This window comes from Amia ocellicauda, chromosome 19, assembly GCF_036373705.1.
Source record: "Amia ocellicauda isolate fAmiCal2 chromosome 19, fAmiCal2.hap1, whole genome shotgun sequence".
NCBI lineage: Eukaryota > Metazoa > Chordata > Actinopteri > Amiiformes > Amiidae > Amia > Amia ocellicauda.
This window is the reverse complement of record NC_089868.1, coordinates 18,737,248-18,750,572: the sequence shown is the minus strand read 5'-3', so window position 1 is coordinate 18,750,572 and position 13,325 is coordinate 18,737,248. Positions and strand designations below refer to the sequence as shown.

The 13,325-nt window shown below is 39.3% G+C and overlaps 1 protein-coding gene across 1 annotated transcript in view; it reads right to left on the bottom strand.

Annotated features, from left to right (window-relative positions):
• The window catches only part of LOC136714612 (BMP/retinoic acid-inducible neural-specific protein 3), a 41,446-nt gene that overhangs the window by 9,947 nt on the left and 18,174 nt on the right, over positions 1 to 13,325 (bottom strand). Inside the window, exons 5-6 of the mRNA XM_066692201.1 lie at positions 11,141 to 11,331; positions 1,873 to 1,978 (exon numbers count right to left, since the gene is read on the bottom strand). Of these exons, the coding sequence (XP_066548298.1) occupies positions 1,873 to 1,978; positions 11,141 to 11,331 (297 nt within the window). The remainder of the gene's footprint in view (positions 1 to 1,872; positions 1,979 to 11,140; positions 11,332 to 13,325) is intronic.

The window sequence follows — 13,325 nt, the reverse complement described above, 5'->3', positions numbered from 1 at the left end:
AACATCTGTTACAGCTCTCTCTATAGGGAGCTATGGTAGGTGGTATGGAACTGGAATACATGATTAAATGTTTGATCACAGTGGGACACCATGAAAGCTTCTCAATTTGAGAGTGGCTGTACTGCATCCTGTTGAAGGGGTGTCGTGAGTCTGGGGTGTTCCTCCAATCTGTATTGGGTTTATGGGCCTTTGTTCGTCAGGGGAGTGTTCCTCAGTGAATTGTGAACAGCTGTCAAACAGGAACCTGTCCTCCAATTCATGTAGTTGTTCTGGTGTTGTATTCATAGGGATAGCAGACTATAGGAGTCTACTGGCAGCAAATGAGGTTGGAATTTTAGTTGGCAGTTTTGCATTGTAGAAATATTCATCACAGTTCTAATTAGAGACCAATCAAACTTCAAAGTAATCTAAGAGGAAATGCTTATTATCCAGTCTTCTGCTAGTTTGAGGATTTTGCATGTTGCATGGCACTGCTGTTTTATTGTGAATTTTGTGAATTTATGTTAATCAATGTTTTGCATTCCTCCCCGCCATTTTGTTTGACAAGGCCACGGGAGTTCAATGGCTATGTGTCCACTGTACTCTGTTGTGTCATTCATCTCACCATCAGTATACCGATCACAATCTCTATCTTGTCTTTCAGCCACAGAGAAAGCAATCCCTAGAGGGTAGACAGGGTAACCCCCCTGAGAAAAGACAGGCTGTCCCAGAGAGAAGACCACAGACACCAGGACTAAATGATACACTTCTGCATTTAATTATTCTGTTCTCTGTGCCAAATGGTTTAATTTGACTTTTTAATTTAATAAACATTGTCTTGAGTTGTTGTTTTAACATTTGCTTTGTGGCAACTTTACCAAATAAAAAAAGATTGATTGAATTAATTAATTTACATATATATTGACTGTACTTTAAAACACGGCAAGTTTGCTTAACCAGGGCTTGTTCCTTCACAATTAAGACTTAACAAAATTATGATATCTTAACAAATTACTTTAGAGGAAAGAAAAAGGAAGAGGAGTTCAATCCCTACCTTTATAGGCACAGATATGCTTTGTTTTTATCAGCGTGGTAATTGAAAGTCAGCCAGGGCTCGAGCTTCAGACCCAGATAATACGTTTTTTTTCCATTTTATCTTAATTGTCTTATGATAATATCTTAATTTAAATTTATTAATTTAAGCTTCTCCCTTGAGCTCCGGAAAAGGAGGACCCAATGAAAAATCGTAGACTTGCTAATCAAGTTCACCACGAATGCTAGATCACAGCTTGTGGGGGAGAAACGTGGCATTTAAAATGTAGGTGGAGAAACATTCACATGAGAATTTAAATTATAGTTAATGTCCATTACAGCAGTTACGTGTAAAGGATTTTAACTTTAATCTGGGGTATGCCATTATCCTTTGGGGACTTAAGTAAACAACAACATTTATTTACTTAATTTACTTAAATTTACAGTTTATTCTGCAGCTTATTCCCCTCGCACCCACACATAACACTTCGCCTAGACAATTACTGTTGTTGTACACTATGAAAGTATTTTATCCTCTTCATAACTATTTGGATAAACACTGCAAAAAGCAATGCTTCACAAAGACCATAGATTTTAGTTAAAACGAAACTGAAAAGTCTATAATTGAAAAGAGCTGTTGATTTTTTTTAAACGTGTAAAAAAAAGTACAACTAGTAGGTAATGATTCAGTGTTGTCCAAATCAATAAACAAGCTGCACAGCAAACCACGGCTCTTAAACAAATGCAATTCAGTCACTGCTAACTAATGATTCCTTTTTTTGTAGGGTACACGAGTACAGATTAGTTCAGGCTACAGATGAGAGTGACCTTTCTCTAATGTGTCCCCCTCAGCCACATTACCTTGTAAATGGATTTTGTTTTCGGGGCTCTGAACTAGAACAGAGCTGACAGAGTCAAGGTTGTCGTAGTTACTGCATCCAAGAGGGCCAGTCCTGGTTTCGGTTACCTAGGGAACGAGAAAACAGGAAACAAATATAAGTTTCAAGGAGTCATTGACAAATGAAACAAATGTTTTTTATGCCATTATTATAGTTAATAATGTTGTCCACATACTTATGAATACTGTGTATATTAAGTTGCACACTAGCAACAAAACACTTACTTTACAGAATACTGAAATCATCTCACTACACCACTGCTTTAGCAGCCGTTTTAAGATTGTATGAAGGTTTTGTATTTAAAATAATAATTAATCTGTACTTCATTTGTCAGTGAGCTACAACAAAAACAAAGAACACCCCCACATTTCAGACAATGTCAAAGCTTGCTACTTGTGCTTATTAGTAATAAACAATGGCTCTGTGTTAGCCGAGGTAGGTGGGCCACACATCTTCATGAGAAAAATGGAAGAATCGGTAAATGAAACTGTACTGATGTTCCATGCCTCCTCACAGCTACATACATTACTGGCACTTCCCTTGCTGTGAATTAGGTTTTCTTTGCTTCAGACTCCTGAGCCACCACTGTGTTGAATATATACACCTCTGCACCGAGACATATTTCACAAACAGAATCTATTGCAATACCAACTCCTCATTTCCACACTACCAGGGGGATTATATATATGGTATATGAAACTTTACTACCCAAAAAATAAGATTTCTTTGCATCTGTGGAAAAGCTGCCCTCACAAGATCAGAAAATCAAACTACCCACCCCACCACCACCACCATTATTAATGCAAGACACATAACCTACATGCTTGAATTTATAATACATAGCAGCAACCTCAAGTTATCCCATTAAAACTGCCTTTTGACTTTTTAGCCATCATCTGTTCTTGTCACAAGAGGTTTTGTGGGTGGATAACATGATCCTGGAGGCAAGAGTGGTTTTCATATGTGGTTCACTTGCATTTCATTACACTTTGCATAATACCTGGCAATGTATGTCTCAAATTAGATTTTAATAGCTGAGTTGAATGGGAAATGTGGATGAGTACTTATAGAAGTCAAGAAATGCCAAGTGCCTCAATTGCTAAAGACCTTTCTTCAGAGGGCAGGATCTAGTTTGTACCCGGGCATTGTTATTAGCCCTCTGTGATTAAGGTTACCCAGGGGGTGTTACACAGGGTACGGTGGCCTGGGAGTTTGTTCTCATTACCAGGTGTATTTGACATGCCAGGTGAAATAACCCTGTCATCCTGTTGGCACTTGTGATTTAAAATTGGGAGAGAATAAGAAACCAAAAATGGTGATTCAAAAAAGAATAAATAAATAAAAGCCTGAGACAAACAGAAAGACATAATACAGGTAGATCCATGCATCAACACAAACAAGATCTAAATCCAACATTCAGCATGATTTACAATACCAGCTCGGATACTGGGAGGCTGTAAGCAGGTTAAGCTTGTATACAAAAATGCCATTTGGTTTGAGGATAAGCCAAAACAGATTTGTTACAACGCAAAGACGACTCACCTCACGGGGAAACGGTATAACACGGGATTCATTTTAAATAAAACGAGCAAATAAAAAGATGTGTAACAACAGTAGACCTGTTCAATTCTGACATATGTGAGGACATGGCATCCAATCTTTAATGACACAAATGAAGACATAAATATGTAAATAAATAAAGATTCCATTAGAAATCCATCCTGTCTGCCAGTCTTACTTCCTTGCGTAAAGGAGTACAGATCCCAGAGCCCTCCAGCAAACTGAATGTTATTTCCACCACCGGTACGCTTCAATAGGTCACCCTTGCTTTATTCATTGGTGGCAAAATAATTCATACTGTCAAGCTGTCCATGAAATACAAACGGCTGCAACCGAGCCTTTGATAGCAGCAAGAGGACCCCAAAATGACTGTTACATGTGTAATCCTGCAAGCCCTGTAGGAGTAGCTTGTGTAAAGGTTTTCACAACGCTCAACTTCTTAAATTATAATCTGTCTCTTCAAAAATCATAGTATTGGATGTGTCAATATATTACCCAGCAAACATATTCATCTTGTTCTAAAGGACTGCTGAAGTAATTCTTTTCACAAGCATCGAGGGTTGATGGTGCGTCCATTAATTCCCTACCTTTCCCTCCACCTATCTGTCTGTCTACACACTGGCTTCATCCGGTAATAACAACCAGAAGAAGAATATGAAGAAGACACTAATAACACTCTGGAGAAGTGCTGATATTTATGATAATGCATTAAAAATTTGTTTGCCAAGCGTGTTGCTAGTTTCTCCAGCACATACATCCATTGCTTGGACCCAGGCACCTGTGAACACGGGGACTGCCCTCTCTTACGCGACCTTTCGCAGACCTCCTCGCAACTCAGCAGTTCATTGTTCTGCATTATACACCTTTTTTTTCCCCTCCAGCGTTACACACCTCCCACTATGATCTCAAGCACCTTTTCCCACATTTTTAATTTATGACATCTGGTTCTGGCTCGTAATCACATTAATCACCACTGCTCCGCTCTCCAGTTCATGTTCTCCCATTTTACGCCATCGTTAGATTGAAGTGTGTTTGTGTGCTTCGTTTATTCTGCATTGTATCCTGCCAGGTGTAATTTCCAATGCTTCACTATGCAAAGTATAGTGCTTGACTTTATCACATTTGTGTGGTTGAACAGTGTACACAGTTTTTAATACTGATTACCCTTTTAATTCTAACCCATGGCTTGGTGTTAGCCTTTTATCAGATACGTAAACACAGTGTATAGTATTGTATTATGTTCTCAAGCCATTAATGTCATGTGATTCACTCTATTATTGTGATATTATTTGATCATTAACCCATTGTGAATTAATGTTTAAATCTATCGTTAAACAAAACAAACTCGTACAGAAACTCCATGTCTTAAATTGATATCACTAATTATTTCACAGGCCGCAAAATAAATAATAGCACAATGAAAACGTGACATAGCTTCATATAAAGAATGTACATATAAAGAAAACAAACATAGACATTGAGATTAAAACAAATGTGCCACTGAATGGTGTGAGGGATAACACAATAAAAGGACAGTTTCTGTTGACTGAACTACCGCATCTTCCCACTTAACTACATATCAACGGGACAGAACAAGGCAGGAGACAGAACGGAACCGCAGTTCATTTCCCAGGGACGCATATTTAAACCAATACTTGCTCTGTGGCTTTAGAAACGAACACGCCATTTCTCATTTAACCATTAAAACGAGAGGACAGCGAGGGTCTGAGAAGCAATCCGACTGTGGAAAGCACAAGGTCTTATTTAATGGAGCAGTAAAAAGAAAAAAACAATATATATAAAAAAAAATCAAAGAAAACTAAGACAGAGTGCCTACGTCAAGCCCTAATGCAGCTGCAGTTCTTATTGTGCAGCAGAATGGAGGTGATAATGGGCACATCCCAACACAAGTTCACTTTTCAAATCAGCGCTGACTCAAGACTGTCATTAATAGTGTGCATCTCATGGGTAAATCACCACGGGCAGCGTAGCATGCAGCGAGAGATAGTGTTTATACACAGATAAGGTCACAAGACTAGCATTCAGAACAGCTCAAACCTGATTGGACCTGTGGCCTGAATCACAGAGGAAAATGGTGCTGTTCACTGATCCCTGACCTCCCTTTCCTTAGCAGAAGATAATCGCCAGCTTGTTAATTAATTACTGCAAGCATTCACTTCTTGTTTTTTTTTCCCTCTCTCATCACCTCCTCCTTAGAGTAAGAAGCTTCGTTTTTTTAATTAGTATTTTTTTTCTTAAAAGGAATGGTAGGTAAAAGGTGGCACAGGAGGAAAATTCACTTTTTCTCCCTTTCCTCCTTGGTGACCTGGGCTCAGCAGATCAGAAAAACGTATTTTGCAGCAGTGTTCATGGGAAACGAGAGGGCAGCCTCTGAAGCTCAACCCTTTTGATCCTACCTCATTTGATCCTCTACCTTACCTTCTTGAAAATAATGATGATGAATGTAAAAATCGCCGAAACCAGCATTTTATAGACCCACGCAGGCAGAACATGGGATGGGATCTCAAGATAAGGAAGTGCACTGTCTGTGTTTGTTTTACACGTTAATGTTTGGTGTAGGATTTAACAAATCTTCCTATACATACTTAAACCACTGACCTCCTCTTCCGCAATTACCACCAGAAATTCAATTCAGATTTGCTTATATAACGAGACATGGCTATTTAATATAGATCCGTGTGCGATAATGAGTTAATTAATCTACACGACTGAGACTCACTCTTAAGCACTGTAAGATGTATCAGCACTTCGCATCTCTTGACCAACTTTCCATAAATAACCTGAAGTCTCTGAGCCCCCAGCTAAAATGAAAAGCCATTGTTGAGATGATGGATTATAATTATGTGGAAATTGCAGTTGGGACTCGCTGGGACAAGGATCTCTATTATTAGATGTAATTTTAATCACATTACTACCCAGAGGTCTTGGGTCTATACACCCAATCTCAGCACTGCAAAGATTAATTTAAGAGCAGTGATTGTTCACATTTGAAGACATTTAACTAGCCAGAGGCATTGACTTCCAACTTAAGTGGTTTTTATCCTCAGCCTTTTCAGTGACTACTTTCTGAAACATTTTATGCAATAATGCCGTGCACCCGGGAAAAATGGTTCAATTTTATCTAATGAGCAACAAACAGACGCTGCAAATTAACAGTCAAATGCAACAATGAGTTAAACGCTCACACTGATTCAAATCCCTCTGAACTGCTGTGGTTTCACATCAGCCATGTAAATCAAGGATGCGTGTGGTCAGTTGCGGCCAAATGCTCATTCACAAAAAAACAATTATGGCAAAATCCCACTTTATTATGACAATTACTGAACCAAAACGGAAGGAAATAATGCTAGTGATATCAGAACGTCTCCGTGCATTATACCCCAGTGAAAAACCTCAATGTAATGTACTGCTCTTGGTACTGGCAAGATAAAATAGCCTGACGCCCATGATAAGTAACACATTTACAGAGCATTCCCCTGGCAGGAGCTTTACACTTGGGCAAAAGCAAAAGCGATATGCTCATCATAGAACAGTTTCCCGGAGAGAAGTGCATCACAGATGACATCAATCCTTGTAGGACAGGATTTGACCCTCTGCTGTGATATATTCAGCATAGCCAGAACAATTGCACTGTATCCTTGAAAGCAAATACTATTTTAATCCTCTGCAGAGGGCATCACCCCAAGAAAATACAGAGAAAAAAGACTCTCATTGACCACAAAGCATCATCTTTGATCATACAAATATAGATAAGGAAATGTGTACATAGCCTATTATTAAATAAGCAAATTAAAGTTGATATCCACCAAATCTAGTTTTGGAAGCAAGTGCGGGAATATATATATTGAGCTTGTTATTTTGGGCTTTTTATACTGACTGGCCACTCTTGTATTGTATTCAAGCTGATAAGGCAGGACACCAATATTTTGTTAGATACTGCACTTGATATGTAGAACTATACACATGTACAGTACCGCAGTTCCTATCTCTACAATTATAAAACAACATCGTTTTCTTGGGACTGGTCATTCCCATCAGCACTTGCATTTGCAAGATCAAACCCGTGTTTCTGACAGATCAAAGCAGCTGAAGAATCGACTGTGCGTTCCTCATAAATGCTACAATGCACATTCAAAAGTGTCTACACGGACAGAAAAGCACAGATGTTCCAGCCATAGACAGAAAAACTCAAAAACAAAAGCAGGTATGTAGTGCCTCTCCCTCATTATAATCATTCTCTCATCTAAAGCAGCAGCTTGCCAGATATGAGGCATTGGATCAAGGTGTTCTTGCCAAGGAGGTTGATGCCAAGACATAAAAACGGGATTTATAATTAAAAAATACTGTTTAAGACCGTTCATTTGTGTAATTGCCACTTCATTAAAAACGCCGAAGTCAAGTTGATCTGCGGTTTGTCCTCTCTAGCAGTGTTCTGGGTTTTCCTCGGCCCAGAGGAGACTGGTGAAGGAGAACAGTACATTTCTGACAGTAAATACTAAATCACCGGGGAAATGTTCACCTGCATGCGCAATACTCCACACGCACCCACTCACTCAAACGATGAAGCTTCTCACACACCCAAATATAACTGATGGTAATGGATGGGCTTTTCATTTGATAATGAGTTAATTAATTTGTCGAACACCATTCTTGCCAGAGGCTACACAGCAAGGAGAGACGAATAAGGCTCTCATTATTCAGCTCCAATTTTCCATAAATAACCCGTTGTAACCAAGTCCCATTGAAGCCAAAAAGCAATTGTTATCATGATGGATTTTAATTGCGAAGTTATTGCAGGCAAGACCTTAGGGACAGGTTACACTTTTATATGCCACAATTGTAATTACACTAATAACAAGCAATAGCCCTGCATTACGGGGACAGCGTATCATAGCAAGACAATACCTATTTCACAGTCTTGGTTGAAAAACCCACAGATCCAACCTAAATTAAGTGGTTTCTATTCATTGGTGTTCTGGATTGCCAACATTTTTCCCTCTTTTGGAAGGTCAAAGGGTATCATCGTTCAAACACACCTCAAGACAGATCTGCTTAAAAAAAAAAAGATTAATTCTACTCTATATAAATACCTTAGTAAATGATCATCCAAAGCATTTAATTAATAACATTTTTTAACTTATGACCTCAGGGTTAAAGACTCCAAAATTAAATAATTGAAAAAATGGCCTGGAATGGATTCAAATGGGAACAGGATTTCACACAGCAATGCATCTTCTCCTCAGTAGCTGGAGCTATCTCAAGTGAATTATCTATTCCGTGTTCATACAGAAGTGGTGGCTGCAGCTGCCATCTGTACTCAGTCACATAAAGAAACCTTCTGTACTGATGGACAGTGTTTATCTTCAAAGTTTAAGTAGACGATTGAGCATACTAATTACTTTAGAAAAGCTGGCAAAAAAAAAAAGAATCACTCTCCTTTATTTAGAGATAAGAAACAGTGATACCTTTGATTAGTGTTTTACTTGGATGTCTCTCTAAAATAAGAACAAAAAAAACTCAATCTGATACATTTGTTTCTGATGCTTCATAATAACGGCATGTGTTAGCTTTGCTGTATTTAATTAAGCAGCATTGACAGTACAGGCTACAAGGAGAGGGGATTCTCTCCAGGTATGAAGTACTGGCACACATGATTACAAACCAACATGAGGTTTAATTTTACGATTTTGGTTAAACTGCAATCAATTAATTCGTAAATATCTGGTTCAGATGAACAGTGCCAGTACATTTATAAGATACAGTTTAATAAAAGAAGAAAATGAACCAAATAACTTTTCATTGACCATAATTCCTTGCGTTTAACACTGCAGAAAGTATGTAGTGCAAAGGATCTGCTGCATTAGCTGACTGTTTTAAATGTTAGAATGAGAGATTTAGAAGGAGAAGGTCTCACAATTCTATCCAGGGCTGAGGCTGTGGTTTAACTTGACTTTGTCTCTTCAAATTTGAAAATGTGATTTGTGGACGGATCTACAAGTGGATTGGGGACCCAGTGGAGAAATGCTAATCCCTTATCTAGTGAAGTGACAGCTACACTCACTCGCTACACCAAAGGTACTTAGCAGACTTCAGCATCCCAAAGCTGTCTATAGCCAGCTAAGTTGTATGACACTACTGGGTTTTCTACTGTTCTAGAAACTATAAATTACAAACGGGCCACTCTGTATACCCCTGCTGTGGATGAAGCAGCTAATAGGACACTCAAGCTGTTTTATTCAGTTAATATACAGGGGGTTTCCCATACCAAATGTCTATATGACAGATGTAGCTGTAGGGTTGGCATGACTTGGGTTCTGTGGCTGAGGCTTAATTCTTGCAAATTATTTGTGTTGCTGTTGTAGTTACTCCATACTTGAAGGCTCAAGAAGACATGATTGATTTTTCCCTTAAGGATTGTTCATTTCAAAGCCATATGGTTGTGCTGATCTTTTTACACAGTCAAGACAATTCTGACCCTTAAACAATTATCTGCCATGTGTGAGGCCCTGTGGTGCTAAGGCACAGGTAAGTATCTAAATCTCTACCAACAAGGAGGAGTTAACCATTCCACAGAGGCTTTAAAAAAGCACCTAGGTTCATTCAATTACAGTGGCTCTCAAAAGTACTCAGCCCCCTTGGACTTTTCCATTTTTCATTGTGTTACAACATGAAATCAGAATGGAGGTGGACTCCATTCAACTAATTACTAATTACTTCTAAAGACAGTTGGTTTCACCACAGCTCAATTAGGTATGTCATAGCTAAGGGGGTGATTACTTATGCATTCAATTATTTACTGTTTTGTATTTGTAATTTAGAACAGTTTGCAGATTATATTTTTCACTTTGACATTATGGACATGTTCTGTGTTGATCAGTGGCAGAAACTCCTGATTAAATCCATTCTGATTTCATGTTGTAACACAATGATATGTGGAAAAGTCCAAAGGAGTGAATACTTACTGTATAAATAACCACAGACTAAGCAGTAAGTGGTGCTTTAACATCTCAATTTATATGCCATCCCAGCACAGACTGTACACACATTTCATAGGTCCATCTCTGGAAATTCATTACATACATTGTTCATGCACATATACCAGGGGTGGCTAACCCTGGTCCTGGAGAGCCGCAATCCTGCAGGATTTCCAGGTCTCTCTTAATTACCAGTCAGTAGGTATCTTGAACACAGGGACATTTTGCCTAATTAAGACCCATATTTGGTTCAATTAAGCAGTTAACGATCTGGATAAAACAAAAACCTGCAGACCCTGCGGCTCTCCAGGACCAGGGTTAGCCACCCCTGACATATACAATATACTGTATATTTCTCCTCCATTTTACTTTTCACTTTTCAATTTTATTCATGAATATTCTTTCACAAGTAAATCATATTATTTTACAACAGTTTACCTGCAACCCCTGGAGTCTACAAATTTTGGCTGCCACAAGGTCAAATTGTCAAGTGTTCACGCTACTGCAGTGTTGACTCAACGCTATTTGTTCTGCGGGGAAGGCGATGCACAAGTGACCTCGATGACTGCTTTACAGCTGCTATTTCTGGAGTAACCAAAGGGAGTGAAAACTCACACAGAGGTTGAAGCTGCAGCAGGTATCCGGTAAGCAGTGAGTTAGCAGGCAGTTTGTTACCTTGATAGCTGAGGTGGCTATCTGAAGATGGTGCAGGCGTCGCAGGGTGCTCTCTCGGTCTATGAAATACGAGGCCGCCAGCTGATGCAAGGTCTCTAGGGTTGCTACAGTGCTGTTGCCATTGCTATCTTTCACACTACTTTCCTTACTCAGTTTCTTCTTGTTCACAAAAATGGTCAGAGACTCCTCCCCTGGGAAGAACAAGAAAGAAAAACGATTAGATTGGGGGCGTTCAGCAGTGCAACAGTAAAATAGGGCTTTGTTGAACTTCATACGGAATTTCCATTTCAGCTCAAGTCAGTTCCCAACGTCAGTTACATCAGCCAAGGCCTGGGGCGAGCTGATGTACACACGCATTATAACAGAGACCAGGATTGCACAAGCTTGCCAGTTGATATTAAATGATTATGCTGTGGTCTGCATTTTCAGATTTGCAATATATCTTCTTCACTGAAATGAGGCTGTTCTGTCATTAAATAATAATTATGCATTGCAGTTGGTGGCATTAGAATGAAACGATCGTGACCATGGGTAGGCCAAGGACTCGGATAAAAGAGCTGTGTTTAATCACGGCATTGAGATGCTAAACTGATCTAAACAGAGGCAAAAGGCATCATTAAACTGCTGAAACAGTACATTCATGGACTCTTGGATTCCCCTCTCCACAGATGTCAGAAATATAGCTGAGGTTTCACAATGCAGTGCTTGAAAGGGACACCCTGTAGGAACGCCACAGACTGAGACTCATTTCAATGAAGCTTTCTGATCTCTCATTTAGTCTAAGTTGAGGAGATACAAAATTCATGTGTTTTGAATATTTCACTGAATTACTACCAATGAGATGATTCTAAACAAAGACACTGAACAAGAGTAGATAAAGTCAAAATATTTGAAAAAAAGTGTTCCAGACTCCTTCTCTACTGACTCATCAAAGCAAATGCCCACCTGTCCAATTGTCTTTTGTCCTGATAGGTTAGAGATATCCGAATCGAGTGCTGCTCTCTATGCACTTTCTATTTACTAGTACAAGTGCGCCTCTATAAAGAGCTTCCCCTAAATTGCACAGTTACCCGTAAAACACAAATCACAAGCCATTAGATAGTTAAACCATGTTCCTTAAATTTTCTGCTCATCTACACGTTTTCAATAAAGTTTCACTGTGCCATAAAGATCTTTATATGCTATGATTAAATGTGTCGAAGTTCCTCAACTCTCTGGAGAATGTCTGGTTGTACTGCATGCCAAGAGAAAGGAAGTGTGAATACAGGACTGCTGCGGGAGAGCGCCGAAGCCCCAGAAACTGCAAGTGATCACATCACATTTTAAAACACTGATTTAGTTGGCAGGTTAGTTTTCGTAAGCCATGTTTTTCTGCCTGTGTTTTGTACTGCCCTGCTCTTAGCTACCCTGCAGCTGAGAAGAAAGCTGTTCTGGCAGTGATGAAGATCTTAAACAGTGTTTACATTTTGGAGAGCATAAAAAGCCCACGCTAGACAGCACTGACTGCAAACACTGCACAGGATGAACAACTCAAACTGGTACTGTCTAAAAAGATTATTAATAAACAGTGGGGGGGGGGGAAATAAAACATTGGGGACAGTTAGTCTTGGGCCATTTTGGGAGGGACATTTCAATATTTTAATCCCCTTTCATGTTTTTACTGACAGTCTCTCATTCTTCACTGCAACTCAGACCCTTTGTTGAAACACATTTTCCATTTTCCAGCAACAATGAGATGTGTGGGGTTGCCTTTTTTTTTCCAATTTGCATATTCACAATGTTTGCTGAACATTCACTGTGAGCAATGATGGAAAAGAAAAAGAGAGATGATGTAAGTGTAACATCACAAGCAGTGAGATCAGACTGCAGGGGTGTACTTTTGTTTACACATCTGCTTTAGGAGCCTCGCTTACACAGAGGCTCATACACAGCATGCTGCTGGTGAGCCAGGGTTTATTTCTTGTATTAGGACACACTGTGAGTGGATTGGACTTGGTGTTTCCAGGAGGTTTGAATGCGCCAAGAGAGCAGAAAATGAGGCGAGAGGGATTTCACTGGTCCTCACTCACGCACGTGTTACAGCACTGAAGAGTGAAATCTGATTTGGACATGCTGACTAGGAGACAACATGAGCAACATAAACAGTCATTCTGCAATGCTTACTTGTCATACTTGTATTGTGTTA